The 22,336-nt window shown below is 40.8% G+C and overlaps 1 protein-coding gene across 1 annotated transcript in view; it reads right to left on the bottom strand.

Annotated features, from left to right (window-relative positions):
- Positions 1–4,213: 4,213 nt before the first annotated feature.
- SLC26A3 (solute carrier family 26 member 3) overlaps positions 4,214–22,336 on the bottom strand; it is a 34,588-nt gene continuing 16,465 nt past the window's right edge. Inside the window, exons 9-21 of the mRNA XM_025449572.3 lie at positions 19,644–19,791; positions 19,423–19,536; positions 19,230–19,307; positions 14,975–15,070; positions 13,565–13,671; positions 12,368–12,437; positions 12,152–12,244; positions 10,545–10,640; positions 9,728–9,961; positions 8,331–8,385; positions 6,784–6,926; positions 6,598–6,663; positions 4,214–4,814 (exon numbers count right to left, since the gene is read on the bottom strand). Coding sequence (XP_025305357.1) covers positions 4,791–4,814; positions 6,598–6,663; positions 6,784–6,926; positions 8,331–8,385; positions 9,728–9,961; positions 10,545–10,640; positions 12,152–12,244; positions 12,368–12,437; positions 13,565–13,671; positions 14,975–15,070; positions 19,230–19,307; positions 19,423–19,536; positions 19,644–19,791 — 1,324 coding nt within the window. The 3' untranslated portion in view covers positions 4,214–4,790. The remainder of the gene's footprint in view (positions 4,815–6,597; positions 6,664–6,783; positions 6,927–8,330; positions 8,386–9,727; positions 9,962–10,544; positions 10,641–12,151; positions 12,245–12,367; positions 12,438–13,564; positions 13,672–14,974; positions 15,071–19,229; positions 19,308–19,422; positions 19,537–19,643; positions 19,792–22,336) is intronic.

The raw sequence follows: 22,336 nt of genomic DNA, 5'->3' as shown, positions 1-22,336 counted from the left end.
GCAATATTGGATATACTTCGCCTAATGGGGACAGAGAGGTAAGCCAGTGAAAATACTTGATATTAATAAAAACATTTGCATTTTCAAACAATTTTTGTTTTGATTCATGCCCCTTTAATTTTCTGTTGTTGAGGGGAAAAGTGTTAAGACAATTTTTTTTAAAAGACAATTCTTCAAGCAGTATTTTAAAGTTTAATTTTCCCATCTCCCTATCTTTAAGAATTATGAATTTTTAGGCACTCCACAATCCCAGAATTGAATAGGCCATAGGTTTAGCTCTCACACATGGGCAGGACTATATCTTGTTAAAAATCTAGTATTTTGATATGTTAATCTATACTATGACTCAGGATATTCCATTTCTATTCTAAGTAGTTGTAGACACCAGTTTTCATATTCCATTAGGCCCATTTCCTGTTCATCTACCTATAAAATTGCTCTCCTTTTGCCTGCCTTCAGATTGAAAAGTTCTGCTCCTTTTTAGTTTTCTTCCTAAGTGTTACTTTCAAACCTCTAACTTTTTGTTTTAAAATTGGTACTTCACTCACATAAGTAATCTCTTGGGAAAAAATGTAACACATTAATGCTGCAGAAAAAAAGGTATAGATCCCCTTGCAGTCAGTGAACATTGCCCTCCCAGAGATAAGAGCTGTTACAATTTTGGTGCGTATTATCCATAATCATTTTAGTTGCCGATCCAACAGCTAAATAGGTTCCATGCTCTGGGTGAGCATCTGAATCCATGGTAAATGTAGCATTTCATGACCAATATTCAGTAAACCTAGACTGAGCACTTACCATGTGGACTATGAATCATTCACTCATTCATTCAGGTATGTACTCAACAGTATTCCAAGCACTTGGGGTACACAAGTCTTTAGAGATAGATCAACAAATTTCATTAAATTACCTAACATGTTAGTGTGATAAAATTCTATGGGATAAAAGAAAAATTAAGATAATAGAGTGGGAGCTTTGCCTCTTTAAGTAGTGTGGTTTGGGTAGAATTCACCAGAGATGACATTTGAGAACGATTTGCAGTAGGTGAGGTTACTTAAAAATTTTTTAAAAATATTCACAGCGAGGTGCCTGGCTGGCCCAGTTGGCAGAGCATGCAACTCTTGATCTTGGGGTTGTATATTCAAGGTCCACGTTGGGTGTAGAGATTACTTAAAAACAAAAAATGAAAATCTTTGAAATAGGTGAGAGCCACATAGATACCATAGGGCAGAACTTTTCTAAGCAGAAATAGTGTATAAAAGTCACCTGGCAGATACGGAGAACAGCAAGGAGACTGGATTGGAATGAGAGATGAGCAAGAAGAGGAGGTCAGAGAGCTAATAACAGAGGGAATGGGGAGATCACAAGCTTTCCGGGCCATCGTAAACTTTGACCTTGCTCTGACATGGGAAGCCACTGTGAGATTCTGAGCAAAGGAATGGAATGATCTGGTCCTTTTTAGAAGGATTTTTCTGGCTGTGTGTTTGGGAAAGTTGAGGAAGGTAAAGAGAGACCAGTCAGAAGGTTTTAGTAATTTAAACAAGAGATGATGGTGGTACTTGTGGAAGGATAAATATATAAAATAATTCATATGTGTGAAAATGTAATATATGTACATAAATTAATCACTATATGTGAGACAATGGGTATATAATGGTGAACTAAGATAGATATGGTCACTGCCCTTTCGGAGCTTACATTCTAACTCATCTAGAGATTATTCTTGGTAGTCATTCCTAGATTTTCCTTAAAAAATCTCTTATATTCTTTTTCAAAGGATAGTAGCTAAGAAAAAAATTATCTTAAAAAATGTATCACGAAAATCTACACACAGCCATAATGAGAGAGAAATACTAAACTTATTAGGCTCTGGACATTTATATTATGTTTCCTAATAGCTCTTCTGGGTACATTTTCATTGTACAATGTTAAATTAGCGACTTTGGAACAAATCTGTACAATGTACCTCTATTGTTGTGGACTTTAGTCCTGCTTTTGCTAGATCAGTTTTTAGACAGGTGTTAATTTCTTTTGTGAGGTAATATTTCCTAATGATTAAGAGCCTGGCTCTGGAGTTTGGCCGTCTAGGCTGAATTCTTTTTTTTTTTTTTTTTTTTTTTAAGATTTTATTTACTTATTCATAAGAGACACACAGAGAGAAAGAGAGGCAGAGAGAGAAGCAGGCTCCATGCAGGGAGCCCGATGCAGGACTCGATCCCAGGTCTCCAGGATCATGCCCTGGGCTGAAGGCAGGCGCTAAACCGCTGAGCCACCTGGGCTGCCCTAGGCTGAATTCTGACTCTCCTCCCTGCAACTAGGTAGCAGACTAGTTTCTTACTTACCTCTTTGAGCCTTGGTTTATTTTGCTTTTCTAAAAAAATGAGGACAAACATAGTATCTTCCTTAGGTGGTCTACTTTGAGAATTAAATGACTTGATTCAAGATATATAGATCTAAGGTACCTATCTTAAAGGTAGAGTCAATAGGGAATTTCCCAACAGATTTCAACCTGAGCAGCTGGAAGACTGGAGTTGGCATTAGCTGGGGTGGAAAAGGTGCTGGCAGAGGAGACTGAGGGTCAAGGAGGTCAGTAGATTGATGTCCAGATGAAAATGACAGAAAAATAAAGAGTCCTATGGTCTGTTCTTGTTTATGCAGTATATGGTCAAACTTGCATTTAGAACATTTAATTTGCATTTCTAAGTGGTAAGCTACTGTATTTAGACAAGAATGTATGTGAAATACTTAAAATAATTATTAGAAAAATTTGAAGGATAAACTCAGCATGTACTAGCTTCAACCTTTCTTAATTTCAGTCATGTATCTCTCTTCACAAGTTGTTCTTTCATCCAGTTGAATCACTGGATATCCTCTTGCTTTCAGTCTTGCTCTGACTTGACTTACAGAAATTTTATTTTTATCTTCCAACATGATCTCTTGGCCTTTTCCTAAAGCAGGGATCAGATTTTTGTACCAATTTCCAATATTTGCTCTGAGGCAGGCGAGTAAAGGCCCAGCCCCATATACTCCCACTACCCAAAGCATACCCACCTGAGAGGCCCAAGAAAAAAAAAACATTTAAGGGTGAGGTTAAGTGAACCTCTAAGATGTTACGGTTGAATAGATTGAAGTGGGGACACAATGGTTGGAGTGCTCCAAGTCACTCAGATGAGCAAGAAAGGTATAAAGAGCTCCTTTATTTGGGAAGATGTAGACACCTGCCATAATCCTACATAAGGCTCTTGCTCCACTTCCAAGCCAAGTGATCAATGAAATGGGCTTATGTTTTCAGTTTCTCCTCCCTGACCTTTACAGAGAAAGAGCTCTTAACCTGACATTCATGGAATGGCCTATATAAGCGCATCATATATAAATCAAGTATAAAATGTGTGCGTGTGTGTGTTTTCCCTAAAGTCTGTAGGGTGCATGAGGCTCTCTACAAGGAATCTCTAACTCAAAAATTTAACAACTGTTTCTTCAAAGAGTGCTTATCTTCTGGTTTTTAAGAGTAGCTGTGTCAGTACCTCTGTTTCACCTTCCTGTAATTGATTTTAAGTCTAATGGATTCAGTTAAGACGCTAATAAAGGATAGAAGGAAACCCTTAGAGATGAGATCTAAAACCACAGGGACTTTTCCCATTGACAAAATTATTTTTTACAAAGTCACAAAATTCTCTATTACATAAAATAAATACAATTTGCACTGAGAACAATGCCAGCAAAAAAGAGAAGCATGTGTGCCAAGACGCATGCTCCAGCTAAACTGAGCTCTCGAGCTGTGAATTACAAATAATCACCAGCTGTGAAGAAGAGTCTTGCTTTGTCCTGCTATCTTTTCTTTCCTCTATGACCAGGAAGAACTGGTTACACATCTTGTTTTCTCTTTGCTTTTCACCTTCTTGCTTTTCCATTTTATATCTTCATTACCTTATACAATTTTCATACTACTGAAGAAAGGGCTTGCCTCAAAAGCTAGTTATGGTTACAGATATGGCATTAGAAAGATGGTGCCTAGATCTGGATAGGAGGTTGTTGGATGCACTAGAAGGCTACAGTGATGATCATAAACCGGGCAAAGTTAAGTGTCATTGCAGGGGTTCCAGGTTTCAGAGGATTCTCAGGTGGCAGGTTTCCAGCCAGACCACCTCAAAGGTACCCACGGGCAGGTGTATTTCAGAAAGCTAACAAGAAATTTAACAAAACAAGACATATCCACTGTACAATGGAATTTTTTTTTTTTTTAGATTTTATGTATTTATTCATGAGAGACACAGAGAGGCAGAGACACAGGCAGAGGGAGAAGCAGGCTCCCTGCTGGGGGCCCGGTGCGGGACTCGATCCTGGGACCCCAGGGTCACGCCCTGAGCTGAAGGCAGATGCTCAACCACTGAGCCACCCAAGCGCCCCGCAATGGAATTTTTAAAAATGAAAATGTATCAGTATGAACTGTATAAGTTACAAGATTCAAAACAGTGGTGTAAATACACGGCGAAACCTGTGCGTGAAGGTCATGACTTGGATGGGAATCTGTCGGTGCTATAAAAATACATATAAACAAAAAATTTTCTTCCCTTGATAAATCTACAAGATATAAAATTAAGGGTATTTACATAATTTTATACTAAACATGTGAAAAATATACCACGCTAGAACAATCTCGTTCCAAAGTTTGAAACATAATTTTGTCAAGTAAAAGTATTCTTCATACAACGTATGAACTTATCAATAACTTCCTGGGTATAAAGTTGTTCTTTGGATGACAGGTGAGGATCCGTCTGCATGGATTTTGACTAGAATTTCGTTTCAACTGGTATCTGGAAGAAGATAGAAAGTTCTGGTCTTAAAAGATTCATTATGTTCTGTCCCTTTCAATAACCATATCTTGTACTCCAAAAGAGCAAATGTGGTCCATCTTATTAAAATCAAGACCTAGAACTTAACCAGAGTCATCCACAAAATTTTCATCTTGAATTTTAATGATCGCATACCTTCCCTCGCTACTTGCCTAACATAGACCCGTGTGATACCGTGGTGTGAGGGAAGTGTCTCCTTCAGAGGCCTGAGAGTTAGCTTCATAGAAAGAACAATTTAGTGGTTGCAGCAATCCACTCCTTCACCTGTTTCAGGGGCCACAGGAACTCCAGGGGGCTCTGTGCCCGGCAGGCACGTTCAGATTTTATGTGAATCACCACTGGTGGCCTCATTTATCTTACCTCTAACTAATGTAGTAAGGAGTTGGTGTTAGATTTTTGTGGTTCATTTTCTCATTTTAACATGGGGCAACAGGTACAGGATGGTCCTGACTACACCCTGTGAGACGGTTGCTTCTGCAGCTTTGATCAGACCCAGTAGGTGTAAGTTCTGTTTCTACACTTTATCCTTTACAACTTGGTGACAGTTCCGAGTCCAAGTACTGGGGAGAGGCTTTCTAGTAAGGCGCTCCTTCTAGGGGGCTCAGGCGAGATGCCACTTGTGGGCTTCTCTAGAATCCAGCCCTGGAAACACGGCTGGTTAGAAACATGACCAGTGCTTTTGAGAATGAGCTCTTGCTCGGGCCTCTCTAACTTCTGGAATGGCTTTCTCATTGAACTTTTCCTATTTGGCATAAGTTTTAATAATAGTCCAGGGTTATCTTAGGCCATATACTGCTTCATTTCTAATCTAAATTCCTGTTTTCTTTTCTTCTCAAACCTCTCTTCAAATAAGAGAAATACCATCAGCCACCCCCTGTACTTGAAGACGATCATTAGGTTCTTTCTCAGGATCCCCGATTCCTTTAGTCTTTCACCAAAGGATGGAGTCAGTGTAGCATAGAGAATAGAGCCCAGATCTCGCTTCAAATCCTGTTGCTGTCTCTTTGGTGCATGATCTTAAGCAAATTAATTAAGTTCTCTGAGCCCTTCCTAATTTCATTTATGAAATGAAGATATCTTCTTTGCATATTGTTGTAAGGATGAGATAATGAATGTATTGCATCTACCATGTACCTGACCTATAGCAGATACCAAATCTGATTTGTGACTCTGCTTTTCCCAAACTGGAGGCATTCCCTTAAAGGGCTTAATAGTCTAGAAATGAGTGTTCTAAAATGAAATAGAACTATCCAGTTAAATGAACATGGCAAATCTTCCTAGTAAGGGAAGAGAGGAACTTCACTTTCATGCTTGGGCTAGGCCCTGTGCTGGGGACTTCCCCATGCACCTGGGAAGCCAGAGCCCGTATTAGCTTCTCAGCATCAGCGTTAATTCATCTGTAAGTGCAAATAGCAATACTTTCTCTGCCTCAAGGATTATTATAAGAGTAGTTTAAGATCTTGGCTGTAAGGACTTTGAAAACATAAAGAGGTTGATCTCTCTCTGCTCAATATTTCATCAATAGAGACCTCGTATATCACTATTTTCTATCCTTTTTTGTACCGATCTGAGTTTATTTTCCCCCAAAGTCCCTGGGAAAACTGGCCTCACTTCCATTTCTAAGGAAGAAGCACAGAGGCTCAAACAGATCCTGGGCTTTCTGCAGCATGCTGCAGAGGCTTCACTGCCTTTCAGTTTCTTGTTGTGATGTCTAGATAAAGCTAAACCTGTTGAAGAATCTTACCTGACATTCCCGATTACGTAATCCTCCATTTGTGTTTATGGTGAAATCAAATTTCATTTCTTTTTCCTGAGAAAACCAGAATGGAATTACGGATTAGGATTTTTTTTTTTTAATCTTGAAGAAGAAAGGGAATTTTAAGCACAGATGGTTTTTATATAAATGTGAAAGTCACCAAAGAGCTGGTACCTGGCTGGAATTAAACTTTGAAACGCCGTAGTCCTTCTTCATCCAAATGTGCAAAACAGCATCATGGATTGTTAAGAAAAAGATTGAGTCCTTGACTTCATCGTCAAAAAATTCACACCGTGCAAGCTTCTCAATGAAATCGTCTGAAGAGAGGGAAAGAAAGGATAACAGGAAGAAGTAACTGGCCACAGTTTTCTTCTTGACACTGGAGATTTGAATTTCTATTTGCAACCGTGCAGTTCATTGACATTTGGTGGGGTGTTTGGGGATTGCAATGGCACAATTCCAGTGTGCCATTACTATGGAGTTTTCTGGAATAAAAGGATACCTTTCTAATAAAAACTATACATTTACTCCCCTCATGTAAAAAGAAAAGGAAAAAGATTCAAATGAGGAAAACTTTTAGTACTTCTCAGAAGAAAATCCATTTTCCTTTAGGCAAGAGCCTAGTGAGTTAATCTCCCTGGCTAATGGTTAGAGTAGCAAAGTGTGGCTAATTCAAAATTGGGACATATGCTCATAGGCCAGTGACATGCTCTGGCTCGGGATTGTTGGACCTATTATTTGCCAGTCACTTACTGTAGTGCATTTTCTCCCAAAGCTGCCATGTTCCTTCAGAAATCACCTTCCTTGGCACCCTTGCATTACCCCTCCAGTTATCTTTGAGGAACCCCCTTCTTGTAGGAACTAACCAGCACTTGTTTGTGCAGATCACTCAACCAAATATTACCTCATGGGTGCTCTGTGCAGGGCCCTGGCTGAGTAATATGAAGGTTCAAGAGATAAATTAGGTGGATGAAACTTGCCCTCAAGGAAAATAGAACATGTATATATTCCTATAGTAACGAAAGGAAAAGGCAGGAAGCAATTTGATCTTTTTTCTTTAACGTTTTCCTTTTTTTTTTAAAGATTTTATTTATTATTCATGAGAGACGCAGAGAGAGAGGCAGAGACACAGGCAGAGGGAGAAGCAGGCTCCATGCAGGGAGTCCAACGTGGGACTCGATCCCGGGTCTCCGGGATCACCCTCTGAGCCGAAGGAAGACGTCCAACTGCTGAGCTACCCAAGCATCCCTTTAACGCTTTCTTAGTTCTTAAAATAGTGGCCATGATATCTTATCAGGAAGATTAGAGTTTCAAATGATTACATATTCACTCTTTGGCTGCCTATTAAAAGGTTTCAAATTGTAAAGTTAATTTTTTTTAAAGAATTTATTTGTTCGTGAGAGACACACACAGAAAAGCAGAGACATCGGGAGAGGGAGAAGCAGGCTCCCCGTGGGGAGCCCGATGCAGGATTTGATCCCAGGTCCCCGGGACCAGGATCTGAGCAAAAGGCAGATGCTCAACCACTGAGCAACCCAGGTGCCCCATAAAATTAATTTAATTACATATCAATACAACTAAAATATAAAGATGCTATCCTTAGGGATTTCTATCTGCTTGGCTACCTTTCTGGCGATCATAAGACCCATCCTTTGGAGAGGCCGTCTACACTGAGTTGGCCATAAGCCTGAAGTAATTGTCAGAACATAAAAACAACTTACCATCACTTCCAACAATATACACATCTACGTTGATCCTGATAAATTCTTGCAAAACCTGTTAAAAAGAAAATAGAGCTTCCTTAGGGAACACTTATATTTGTCAGAAACATGAAGGAATCCTTTATGGAATGACCCTGGCCAAAACTTTCTAGCTACACAGAAGAAGAAAAAACCCAAGCCCTACGGCATTGATAAGTTTCTGTTTGAAGAAATGAATGTTTGCAAAGTAGATGGGGGATGGACACCTGAAGATCTTCACCCCTTCCGGCTCATACATCTGTAGGGCAGAGAAGTAATTTGAGACTTTCCATTCATATGGAATAAATACCAGTAGTGATGTGAGGTCATATAAGGTAAGAAAAGTAGCTAATGCTATTAATCGTTTCAGCTGATCATTAGAATCATTGTCATCATCAACAAACACTGAACCTCTAGTAGGCACTGAACTAAAAATAAGGGCTTTAAGGAAATAGAGTCCGTGTCCTTTGTGCTATTTTGTTGGGATCAAAAAACAAATTTTCTGTGTATGTGTGCACAAGGCTAAAATGAACACGAAAATGGAGAAAGAAAAGGAAAAGCAAGCAGTTTTGAGAGTTCTGTGATGTTAAGATTTTTTTTAAGTCTGAAGGAAATGAAATTGATTCAATTTTCTAATTTTGTATCCAGTTTACCCATGTTTAATAGATCTTATCTTAGCTCAACTCTTAGGCAGATTTCTGTGAACCACCAAGAAAAAGATGGGTAAGTGTGGAATAATTAAAATTTTCTCTACATGTGTTTCTGCATCTCTTGGAAACAAATTTATTTTAGACAGTGCTGACAGAACCATGGAAAAGAAACAGAATCCAACCTGAAAGTTTTAGTCCTGTTTTTAAATCACATGGCACGTTGATTCTTTCCCATAGCTACTCTTTTGGTGGGGGTAGGGGTGATGGGGAGAGGTGGGAAACAGATTTTATACATCCCACTGAAATGTCATCAGTCTATAATGGATAAAGACAGAACAAAAGAATCCACTATTCCATTTTTGTCCAGGACCTTCCCAAATATTCTGCATTTCAGGACAATGTAGATACAATGCCCACAAGGATCTGAAGGGCCTGCAGAACTGGAATTTGGTAGGGGTGTGGGTGTAGTTGTGTAGTGTGGCAGGTTCATTATACATTGGAAATATGTGTGCAGTTGTTTTCAAAATTATATGCCAATCCCGGGACATGCTCTTTTAAAGAGCTCCCTGAACACACTCACCTCACTCCCACTCTCTGCATGGAATTAGCTCCAGATTCGGATTTACTTCTACTTAAGTGTATAGTATCTAAAGGAGCATCTTCCTGCAAACATAACTTTTTACCTTTGGCCACTGATGGGTTGTTTTCATTAAGAAAAAAAGAAATTACCGTTTTGAGACCCCTCATTGAAGAAACGTCAAGAAATGACACTGCTGAAAAGTCGAGAATAAGGCTATGCAGGCTGACTTTAGGGACCATGATATTGAGAGGAAGATCGGCATTCCAGTCTATCTGGAAGGGCAGGTCGGTGGTGTTGATGGGCTGATCCAATTCTTCTATCTCGTTGTTGTCCAGCTCGTCATCAGAATCTTTAAAGCCATCATGGGTACATATGAGTCCTTTCTGCAAGAGAGGACAATAAATATGCATGCTAACTCTGGCCAAGAAAGGAACATTGCATATGTCAAAAATAACCAGTGAGTTTCTGAAGCACGGATTCAAAGTTAGGTCAAGGAAGGACTTTTCCTTTGGAGATTCAACATTTTGCCAGGAAAACAAGAATTTTGAGGAGACCCTCAAAGACACTATTTAAAAATACAACATTAATTGGCACATGGCATACCTTGTTAATCTGGCTTTTCACTTAAAGAAATGGAACCAATATCTTATAATTAATATAATATAATATAATAATATAATATAATATAATATAAATATAAAATGTATAATGTAATACCCATAAATGTGGTCATGAAACTTACTGGTTTCATCCCCAGGAAACCAACCGAGTCTCACAGGACTAAAGAGGTGCTTAGGAAAAACTAAGGAGGCCTAGAAGATTTTTGCCAAAGTGCTATTTTGGTCATATAAACTGTCAGACGTATACACAGTCCGTTCCATGAATCAGTGCAAAGTTGAAATAACTCACTTGTGGTTAAATATAAAAATATACTTTTTCCTGTTTTTTTTAAAAAAAGAAACTTACTGGTGTCATTTGCAGCAGGCCTTTCTTCTGCAGCTTCCGGATTTTTTTCAAAGCCTTGTTGCGCTTGCGTAGAATTCGTAGTGGATTGAAGCCAACCTGAAAAATCCATTGTTGTATTACAAGATCGCGGAATACGATGTTCCTTGAATATTCTATAGCAGAATTCTAATAACTACGTGGGATAAGTTGGGACTGGGGCACATAATAAAGATATTTGTAATAAGATTTAAAATGTGGTTCAAACAATGACAGTGATGACATTGTGCCAATGACTTTGGTCTGCTCAGCCTGTGTGCCATTACCAACGTCCCAAAACCTCTGTGCCACCCAGGGTTTGCCTATAAATCATCCATCAATAGGTCTAAACTTTCCTTAAATCTGTGTGTGTTTTTTGCCTATGAAATTCTTAGGGGACTCTATTTACTTTCTATTTATTGGATATGGTGGCATTTAATTAGTACTTGCTTCTATATAATTTTCATCCTATTAAGCTTTATATAATTGCATTTTATGGTATCTATTATATGATTTTGTTTTTTAATTTTAGTATTTGATCTGAGGGCAGACTGCATTTTCTCCTTTTCAAAACAAATGTGGTCTTGCTGACGCAATACTTAACTCCAGAGACATAAATAAGGAGAATCACATTATGTAAGAAAAAAAGAAATCCTTAACCAAAAAAGAAAAATGTTGTTAGATGGAAGATACTAGTTTAAATGAAAAACAGTATATAAAGCCATATATGCAATATAATACCATTTTATTTTATTTTTTAAGATTTTATTTATTCATGAGAGAGAGACACACACACAAACAGACAGAGACAGAGACACAGGCAGAGGAAGAAGCAGGCTCCCTGCAGGGAACTCGATCCCAGGAATCCAGGATCATGCCCTGAGCCAAAGGCAGACGCTCAACTGCTGAACTACCCAGGCGTCCCTATAATACCATTAAAAAAAAAAGAAAGCTGGGTAGAAAAATATCTGATGCTACGAAAGTAAGAATAATAGTTAGGGCTGAAGGCAGGAGCTGTATGCAAAAGGCAGAGCAGACCAAAAGGCATGTTCGAGAGTAAGTGCTGAACTTTTGTTTCTTGACCTTAAAAACTGTTTCTTTGTCATCCTCTCTTCAGCCCATCAGGGACACTCAGCTCTTCTTTGATGTTAAATTTCATTTATATTATGTTTATTCATTGTCAACCATATCCCAAATATTCATTTACTATCCTGAATATATTCAATGACAGCCAAATAGTAAGTACTCAGCTTGTTGTTTCTGAAGTCGATGCCCAAAGAAAAGCCGTAGGGTACTATCTACTAAAAAACCCAGCAACCCCAAATCCTGTGGTAAGTCCTTTCACTCTACAGCAGAATTTGATAAATGGTAACTCTGTATTGGACCTCATCCAAACGGCCTTATTTCCCAACATACTAAGAGATCCCTTATAAGGTAGTTTCACCTGCTCTAAAACTTGAGACAGAAAAGCACTAACACAATATGGCTTCAACACATGTGACATCAATGACCCTCTGGTTACAGAGCAAACATTTCATTCCTATATATTCCTTGGAATTACAAAAAAAAAAAAAAGTAACTTCAAACCTTACAGCATTGATAAGTTTCTGTTTGAAGAAATGAATGTTTGCAAAGTAGATGGGGGATGGACACCTGAAGATCTTCACCCCTTCCGGCTCATACATCTGTAGGGCAGAGAAGTAATTTGAGACAAGCCCATTGGACTCATATTAATATCTTTCAGCAAGTCAAAGTAAAACAAAACAAAACAAAACAAACAAACAAACAAAAAAATGGATCTTCCTTACATCAGGGTAATCTTTCTTATTCTTATAGATGTTGCTCCTTCCGACGTTAGCCAGTGTGGTGCATTTTGGACTGTAGGGAGAATTGACACCAAGTGAGTCACTCAAGCATGTTTGTTAGGCCCCCAAGGCTCACACGGACTTTCCCTAGCGTATCAAGGCAGGCTCATTTTCAAAATCTAAAGGCTGGGGAATCATCGTGCCATTAGACACCATGGAGGGCAAACACCTTATTTCACTTTTCCTCCCCCCCCCCCCCACCCCAGAACAGCGCCTCCCATTCACCACCTTCCAGTTCACAAAGTGCTTCCATATGCTCTTGCTGTTTGGGTTTCAAATATCACAGTTATCCAGTGAACTAGACAGATATGGTTACCCAGCTGTACAGACGGGGGGATGGAGAAGTGTCAATGTTTTGCCTATGACCACAAGGTTTGTCTCTGATTGCTGGGTCCCCAAGAGATGAATGAAAACAAATGAATCCGAGAGAGCAGGGACATTTCAACATAATTGTATTCTATCAGCCAGGGATTAACTTTAACTATCCCGCCTTCTGTTCTGGAACTCCTGAGCAGCCAAGAAGCCTACTTCTCTGTCACACCATGTCATCTAACACAGGCTGAGTGACCACATGGTGGTGACATTAAATGGCAGATATTTAAGAATCAGGAAGGTGTTTGGACTGGATGTTAAGAATCAAGAATGCTCATTGGGTTTCGTGGACTTTTCAGATGACAGGGGCCTTTGAAAAATTCTCTAGTCCAGTCCCCTGTTTTTAGATGGGAGGGCACTCTAGCAACCCATAAAGAGAAACAGCCCTCCACTAGACATGGAGAATCCCACCATCTTCTGTGTAACACATTTCCGCCTCTGGTGAGTCTAAGGCAAAGACATCAAGCCTGCTCAGAGGGTAATGACTTCCAGTTTACAGCTGGGCAAACAGACCCCACAATTTATATGATTTCTCTGAATTGATGGCAAAGCAGGGAACAGACCAGCAGCTGGTGGGACCTGGGCTGATGCTCTGAGGTCAGGGCATCCTATTGCCCTTCGGGCCTTGAGGTGAGCAACGTGAGGACCACACTGGCCAGATGTGCATGCCTGTCAACCACACTACGTTCCCCTCAATCAGTGACACATTTTATCCCCTTCCAGAGGCAGGTCTGCGTCCACAAGGATGCAAGCACGATGAACACTTACAATTGGGTCCTGAATACAATGGTGAGGAGCTGAAAAGCCACGCTAGCTGCCAGGCCTAAACCAAGTCCCAGGACGATGGCAAAGATGAAGGTCATGATCCAAACTAGCTGTAAAAAGAAGACGACACATGCGCTACAATTTACTCTGACTCAACTACGGTGTCTTAGGTTCAGAGCTTTGAGAAAACATGAACTTCTAGAACCAAAACAGAGGTTGGAAGTGTACGGGACAAGGGACCTGCCTCGAGAGGTCGTTTCAGAGCCACAGAAACACAAGCAAATATTTGTAAAAGTCCAAAGAGAGAGTGTGTCTGTTTCAATCTCATCCTTGACCCAATTAAGGAAATAATTGAGTCCATCTGGCACAGCTACAACTGCAGAACCAACTGTTGGTTAAAATCAGCAAATTAATCAGCAGGGCTTATACTAATTTCTTCCTTGTAGTCTGATATAGTAAATGGCTACTATCTGTATGCAAATTTTAGCATGTCAGAAGAGTGTTAAAATCCCCAACAATTATCTATCGGGAACAAAAATAAACCGAGTATAGCTGATTACTTCATGCTTGTTAAGTACCGTAGGCTATGTTAACAATACTTTTATGCCCCAGACTTTGGTCCTGATAAAATTATGGACTCTGGATCTCATAGCAAGGCATGTCAAGAGAAGGGGAGCCTTCACAGACTATTTCCAAAAGGAATGTTCAGAATATAAATGCTGCACAGATTCTCTAGAAACTAACATCTGATGCAATGAAGAACAGAAGCAACTGTATCCTACTAGTGTTTCATGGAGCATCTCCTACTTGCAAGTGGCTCATTCTTTCATGTTAAAATCCCAGAGAACAATCATTAAGTTTGCAGTTTAAAAATAGCAAATAAAGGGGCACCTGGGTGGCGCAGTTGGGAAATCTTGGATTCTTGATCCCACTCTGAAAGGGGAGCTCATGGTGATGAGATGGAGCCCTGAGTCAGGCTCTGTGCTCAGTGTGGGGTCTTCTTAAATTTATTTATTCAAGAGAGACACAGAGAGAGGCAGAGACATAGGCAGAGGGAGAAGCAGACTCCTTGTGGGGAGCCCGATGTGGGACTTGATCCCAGGAATCCGGGATCACTCCCTAAGCCAAAGGCAGATGGTAAGCACTGAGCCACCCAGGTGCCCTCAGTGGGGGGGTCTTCTTAAGGTTCCCTTGTCCCTCGGCCCCCCTCCATGCATGCATGAGCACACGTGCTCTCTCTCTCTCAAGTAAATAAATCTTTTTAAAAATTGCAAATGAAATAAACTCAGATTGTTTGAATAGAAAATATAGAAACGAAATTTCACTTGGTTTACAATATGAATATGCATTTCACTTCGGCATCAGGACGTTGTTCTGATTTCCCCATCTCTCAATATCAATGCCTTTACTCACACAATCATACTTATCCTTCCGCCAGAGCCTTCGTATCTCTGTGAACTGCATCAGCATTCCCTTCAAGTTCCCAAGCGCTAGAGCTGCCAGGACAGACTGCAGAAGACATAAACAGCAGATGTACTTAAAGATAACCAAATAAGCTCTATAGACGCAAAGGTGAAGGTTGGAGATAAGTGTGTCCTTTAGAGGGCCTCAAAGCCTATCTCAGAACACACCCTTTTCTAGTGTACAGGGCTGTGAAAGACACCCAGAACTGGGACTCTGCCCCATTCCCACCATGACCTCGTCCCCACTACAGTGACAGTGACATGCTATGGATAGAGGAAAGCACTTACCAGCCTGTACCTGGGGACAGAGACAGTCAGATCTTAAAATCTATGCCTGAAATAAATGTTTCCCAATCACAGATAGTCCAATGTGTGTCTATCTATTGGAGGTGGGGAGAAGGGATTGCTCTTTGTTAAAAAAAAAAAACCAAAAACTTGGGGAGCTTGGGGTACTCATAGTTCAAATCTTTGAGGATGATCAGCACTCAACCATTTTTTCCAAAAAGGTTTTCTTTCTTTCTTTCTTTCTTTCTTTCTTTCTTTCTTTCTTTCTTTCTTTCTTTCTTCTTCTTTGAGAAAGAGAGAGAATGCAAGTGTGCGAGTGGGGAGGAGGAGTGAAGGGAGGCGGAGAGAATCTCAAGAAGACTCAGGGCTGAGTGTGGAGCCCGATGTGGAGCTCCAACTTGGCTCAATCTCACGACCCTGAGATGGGGTTCTGAGCCGAAATCAAGTCACCAACCAGCTGAGCCACCCGGGCACCCAACATCCAACCATCTTTAAAGAGGAAGCTGAAGAGCACAGGGAAGTCAGCAAAGATTTGAGGCAGGCTCTGTGACGCAGCATGCACTGTATCTGTCTCGTTCCCTGCTACCTCCCCAGACCTAGCATGGTGAATGCACATAGGGTGGGTTTACTACCCATTCAGTGAATGAGTGGATGTGCTAATGAGTATCTCCAGCCAGTCCTAACCACCCTGCACCACTACCTTTTTTAAGAAGCCCTGCTGTTGTTACAACTGCTTAGTAGAGTCACTACGAATAATCTGGGTAATAATCTCAGCTCTGCCCCAGCAACACTTCGGGCTTGCTTCTTCACGTGCCAGACTGAGATCATTTGTCTTGCAGGAATATGATAGTCCTGGTGAAAAGTGCTGAATTGCCAAGTATGCTCTTTTTCTTATTTGGATTTTAACACCATGGTCGGAACATGCTCCCAACACCTACCCTCGGTTCAAGCTGTTGTTCATTGTGAACAGACTGTGGAATCCGTATACTGACTACTTTCATGCGTGGTGTACCAGGAAAAGCCCAACACAGCTTTTCTTTTCATATCTCAAAGATAGTTTAACTGATCTGGGCACTTGGGGTTTTCACAAGTGACATTTATAATTTAATATCTCACCAATTAATCTTACCTACTGCAAGAAGAGAGGCCATTGTTTAGAAGACTATATTCGGTCTCCATGACATTGAAAAGGAAATCGCCAGTTTAGCAATGGTTAACTGGTTAAACAATGGTTAACAAATGAACGCCAGTTACAAAATGCTGAAAACTGGGTGGAGTCTGTAATCTAGTTGACAGTACGGTACCAGTGTCACTGTACTGGTTTTGATAACGTACTACTGCTATCATAAGATGTCCCTGCTGTGGTGGCTGGGTGAGGCGTTCACAGGAATCTGTACACTATGTCTCCTCCGTTGGGGGACTTGGGTACAAAATATGTCAGGTGCCACCTGCAGAAGAGGCATACCATTTCTCTTTTCATTAGACATTTTTTTCTCACCTGGTCAGTGTTCCACAGGGACAGCAATTTTGAAAGTTTGTCATTGAAATACAGACACAACAGAGCCCATTAAGAGTACAGATTACAGAGCACTGAGAAGCCATAGAAAGGAAAAGGGAGATCATTTTATCAAGAACCAGGTCTCCAAACTGAATTTGATGGAAAGGGTTAAATACATATAAAATGCTAAGAACTGGGGCACCTCGGTGGCACAGTGAGTGAAGCATCTGACTCTTGGTTTCAGCTCAGATTGTGATCTCAGGGTCCTGGGATAGAGCCCCAAGTTGGGCTCCATGCTCAGCAGGGAGTCTGCTTGAGATTCTCTCTCCCCCTTTCCCTCTGCCCCTCCCACTGGTGCCTTCTCTCAAATAAATAAAATCTTTAAAAAAAAGTGCTGAGGGATCCCTGGGTGGCGCAGCGGTTTGGCGCCTGCCTTTGGCCCAGGGCACAGTCCTGGAGACCCGGGATCGAATCCCATATCAGGCTCCCGGTGCATGGAGACTGCTTCTCCCTCTGCCTGTGTCTCTGCCTCTCTCTCTCTCTGTGACTATCATAAGTAAATAAAAATAAATAAATAAAATAAAATAAAAAATAAAAAAAAATAAAAATAAAAAAAAGTGCTGAGAACTGCTGATGCTTAATCAGCACCCAGGAGACATTTATCATTAGCTATTATTGTGGGTTATTTTGCATAGTTCACATGATAAAGAGAAGCAAACCAGCTATCCCGGTCAAACAGGTATTGCAGATACAATGCTCTAAGAACTCATCACATGGATCCTTTGTCAAAGGGCTTTGATTCACATCATGGACAATGTCCCTGGGTGTGCTTTATTCATGAGAGAGAGAGGATTTTAACCAGCAATTACTTCTCGAGGTTCTCCAACTCAACACGGGCAAGGGAGAGCCCAAGTGCACACTGGGAAGAAGCACCATTGGGCAGAGTTCTGTAATGGGGGGTTGTGTGTGCACTTATTTTTACTGAGATAGACAGTATTCTATTTCTTTGGTGGTGACTCCTTGATTCCTCTGATGCCATTCTTTTGGAAATCAGTAGGTTACCCTGTGGAGAATGCATATTCTCAGCAAAAGGTACTCTTCATTGCTTTAAGACAGATTTGGTCACTGAGGCTCTCTGGGATAACCTCACTGTTAGTCCAGAAACCTGGGACTAGATTTACTTTCCAGCTACCAACCATCCAGGAAAAAGGCCTAGATATCAACCAAGAAACACTGTGGGCTCATGTCCTATCTCTGTGTCCTTTGAAATTTTTTTTTTCAATTTTTATTTATTTATGATAGTCACACAGAGAGAGAGAGAGAGGCAGAGACACAGGCCGAGGGAGAAGCAGGCTCCATGCACTGGGAGCCCGATGTGGGATTCGATCCTGGGTCCCCAGGATCGTGCCCTGGGCCAAAGCAGGCGCCAAACCGCTGCGCCACCCAGGGATCCCTCTCTGTGTCCTTTGTAGTGAGAAGTGTAATATAATGTTTGTAGAATAATAACAATATAATAATAATATTAACAATAATGGCTACCTTTATCAAGGTGCTTGTCCTGGGCCCTGGACTAAGTCCTTTGTGTGCAATATTTCATTTAGTTCTCGCAGTGACTCTGTGAGGCGGGCACTGTTTCCCTGCCTATTTTACAAATGGAGAACTTGAGGTTCAGAGGTTAAGTAATTTGCCTAAGAGCACAAATGTGACACAGCCCGGATCAGAAGTAGGTCTATAGGACTTGAGAGCCAGTGCCCCGTGTAGCACCAGAACAAGGTATTTACCATGTTTCCTAAAGATCCTTTGTTTTCCAGGGTCTGCTTTATTTAATTTTAATTATAATTAAATAAATTTGATTTATTTCTTTAATCTGGGTGCTGTAGTAGTTTACAAAGCATGAACCCAAAACCTCGAAAATCATGGTTCAGGAGACCTGGACAAAGGAGCAAGAGGGTGACGGTGTGAGGTCTGTGTGTGGCGTTTGGTGCATCCTGCAATCTGACAGAGTGGGTCTAGGAGTCCAACCAAACTCTGGAAGCTGCAGGGTGGATTCCTAAGGACGGGTTGTGAGGCTGGTAGCACCACTCTCTGAACTTGATAGAGGCCCTCATTACCTCAACCTTTAGGAGATTTTCACTTCCCTCAATTCACTTTGAAGCTACAGTGCTGGGGTGTCTTTCTGTCTAAACATTAATTATTTTGGGGGGTTACAAACAGGTGGAGAGTAGAATAGATAAGGGAGTTGGGGCATTCATAAAATGCTGTCAGGGGAAAAAACTTTTTTTGGCCCAGGACTATTGGCTAGGAAGAGTACTGGAGAATTTGCAGTTCCCTCCTTTCCTGTTTAGTTTGTGTTTAAGAACCAGGTCCTTCTCTGCCAGAAGCAGAGAGAGAGAAAGAATACTCAAAGAGAGACGGGCCCTACCTTTTGTAGAGGTTCCAGAAGAAATCCAAGGGCTAAGATGACAATCAGCACGATGACCGCAGAGAGAATCCCAGCAATCTGTAGAGATGAAAAGATTCTCATCACAAAATTGACTTTCCACCCGGGCTCAGAGTCACCCATCCCAACACCAGGATGGCCCTTGGCCCTCTCTGCCACAACGAGGCTGACCTACCTGTGTTTTGCCTCCAGTGCTCTCCTGAACCCCTGATCTGGAGAGGGCAGTACTCGAAGCGAAGCCTTTGAATGATCCACCGAGTATGTTACTCAATCCCAAGGCTATTAACTCCTGGCAGGAGAACAGAGAGGAATTTTTTTTAGAAGTGGCATTGTTGGTATGATGCACACAAAATAATAAAGGTGCCTGATGAGACCCAGCATGGGCTGTAAACTTACCTGATTGCCATCTATCGGATAATCGTATTTGAGGGAGTAGACACTGGCCACTGAGAAGGCCACCGCAAAGCCAACGATCGCAATGCCGAAGCTGTCCCCAATGGTCTCTTGCAAAATCTGCGTGTCAGGTGTGATGGGAGACTTAAATCTGAAAAGGAAATGAGGAAGTTTGAACATCACTAACCTGTTAATAAACCTTCAGTTGGCATTCACTTACCCTCAGGAAAACCCCAAATCCTTGGCAAGGTCCCTGATCTATCCCTTCCCACCCCCACTCCTGTTCAATCACTATCATTTCCTAGAATTTGTGCTTCAGCCACACCAAGCTTTTGTTTGTTTGTTTGTTTGTTTGTTTGTTTCTCAAGGGCATCATCTGTACTCTCACCTTGGAAGCTTATTTGCTGTTCCTTCTGCCTGAACCATTCTCCTCATCCTCAGCCCTCCTTCCAGAAAGTCTTCCCTCACCACCAGAGTCAGTTAAGTGTATTCTCTGTGCTTCTCCAGCTCTGCATGGCTCCCTTTGGGATCCCTCCTGCACCCCCCCCAACTCCACCCAGACATAAAACAGGGACTGTGACTACTTCATTGTTCTATGAGCAGGACTGAGCATTCTTCATGGCGTACATCAGGTGGTCAATAATTGTTGGGCAAATCAATGAGTGAACGCAGTCTAGGCTGAGTTTTGTCTCATTTTGAAGCATGACTAGCAAGAATTTAGCACCACTGCAAACTTTGGAATCTGTTATCTTATTGTTGAAAAGCAATGCTGCCTGAATTTAATACAAGAATGTAAGTCCAATCCCATGATAGCGGTGCATCTGATATTTTGCTAGTATAGCCACGTTATAATGTACACGTATATCCCTATAAGCTTCAAGCAAAATGTCTTAGATCCCACTTGTATTGTTACACTGGGCTGAAAAGCATCACCCGCAATCCCTCCCATAGTTAGCCATGGATGAAGGTCTTTGAGCAAACACAATTAAAGACAAGGGAAGCGAGAAAGTCTTCCCTCCATTGATAGCAATACCTTCCATGGAAAACCCTTAGCAAACAGACAGGCCTTGGACTCTGCCCTGGGTTCCATAGTACTGCTGGAGACAACTGAGGCCCTGATGGAGAAGGGCATTTACAGTGACACAGTGTCAGGGAAACATTCAACTCAGAAGATCCTTCTGTGTTTATGCCCCACGAAGCTAGGACAGTTAAATGATATTTACTGTGTTATAAAAGGTACAAGTATCTCTGAGTCAACATCAATTTACTGAAATGTTCAGTTCCTTCCTGTAGACATGTGTTTCTGACCTAAGTTTTATTGAGAGTGAGTTTATTGGATCCGTTCAACTCTTTCTTAATCGCTGTTCATGTTTTTATGAATATGTGTCAATATATTTATAGCTTTTGAAGCAGTACCACGAACCAGAAGGGTAGCTTGGAATCTTGTTTTCTAAAAAAATAAATCCAAAATTGATGATACAATTCAAATTTGCTTTTGATACCACGTTAACTAGAAATCTGCTGTTATTCTTTATTTCGAACCTCTAAATACCATGGACAGAGAAGTGTGATGGAGATTTACCATCTGAAGATTAGGATTCATTTCCTGGCTCTGTTACTTGCCCTCCCCGAGCCAGTGTCCTCATTTGTAAAGGGAAGATAATAACACTCATTTTCTTTTCTTCATAACTTGTGTGTGTGTCAAAATTATGAACATGAATATTCTTTACACATTGTAAGAGTATGAAGTGCCTATTAGCTATTATTATAGTTAATTATTATAGCAGTGCCTATAGCTATTATTATAGCAGGATCCCTCTGGAATCTGAATGTGTCCTCATGTCTCCTTTACTGTTTCAATGATCACTTTCCTTCAGCCCTGTGTGTGACTTCACAAAATCACTTCCAAGGTGTCATATCTTAGCAGATTAGCAAGAATTCCAGTTATATTCTATTGGTGTTCATCAGAAATTTAAAATGCCCACTCAATAATCACCCAGACAAAACTGGAGTGGAAAAAGCATCTAAAGAGCCTAGTATCTAATTTAGATGCTAACTTAGTAATAAGGCCATGTAAATGGTTATTGCAGGGCAGGTGCTTAAGTATGCATGTAGCTTATATGAACACACTTGATCCTTACAAAAATCCAATGTGATAGCTACTATGTTTAGCCCCCTTTTTATAGCCAAGGACATGGAGGCATAGAGTTTAGTTATTTGCCCAAGATCAAGAAGTAACTCAGAATTAAGTCCCGGGCACTCTGCCTCCAGAACAGGTGAGCTTGCCTACCAGGCTACACTCTCTCTGGGAGTGTAATGATTGATAAATGTGAGTTACTCCTTCCCCACCCCGCAAACACTGTGAAGAGAGGTCCCTTGACATTCAAGATTTATTTAACCCCCAAAAAGTAAGTAAAGTCTCTAAGATTGTAACCCAGTGATCTTATGTTTATGTTTTATTTACAAAATCCTTTGAGTAAGATCCTCTTTAATTTTATATCTACCTATCTGTGTCTATCTATGTAGTTTATGTCTCCAAAGACTTTTTAAATAAAGTGTAATCATTTGCAAGTTGCAGGGTGGAGAGAAATCCCAGAAATAGTGTTTCAGTTTCAGACCAATTCCTTTTTTTTTTCAGACTAATTCCTATTTAAAAACCTTTTAAATGAAAAGTGGTGCTTGAGATTCATTAAGTG

Source organism: Canis lupus, chromosome 18 (assembly GCF_003254725.2).
Source record: "Canis lupus dingo isolate Sandy chromosome 18, ASM325472v2, whole genome shotgun sequence".
Classification (NCBI taxonomy): domain Eukaryota; kingdom Metazoa; phylum Chordata; class Mammalia; order Carnivora; family Canidae; genus Canis; species Canis lupus.
Note: the sequence above shows the minus strand (reverse complement) of the source record. Positions and strands in the feature narration are given on the sequence as shown.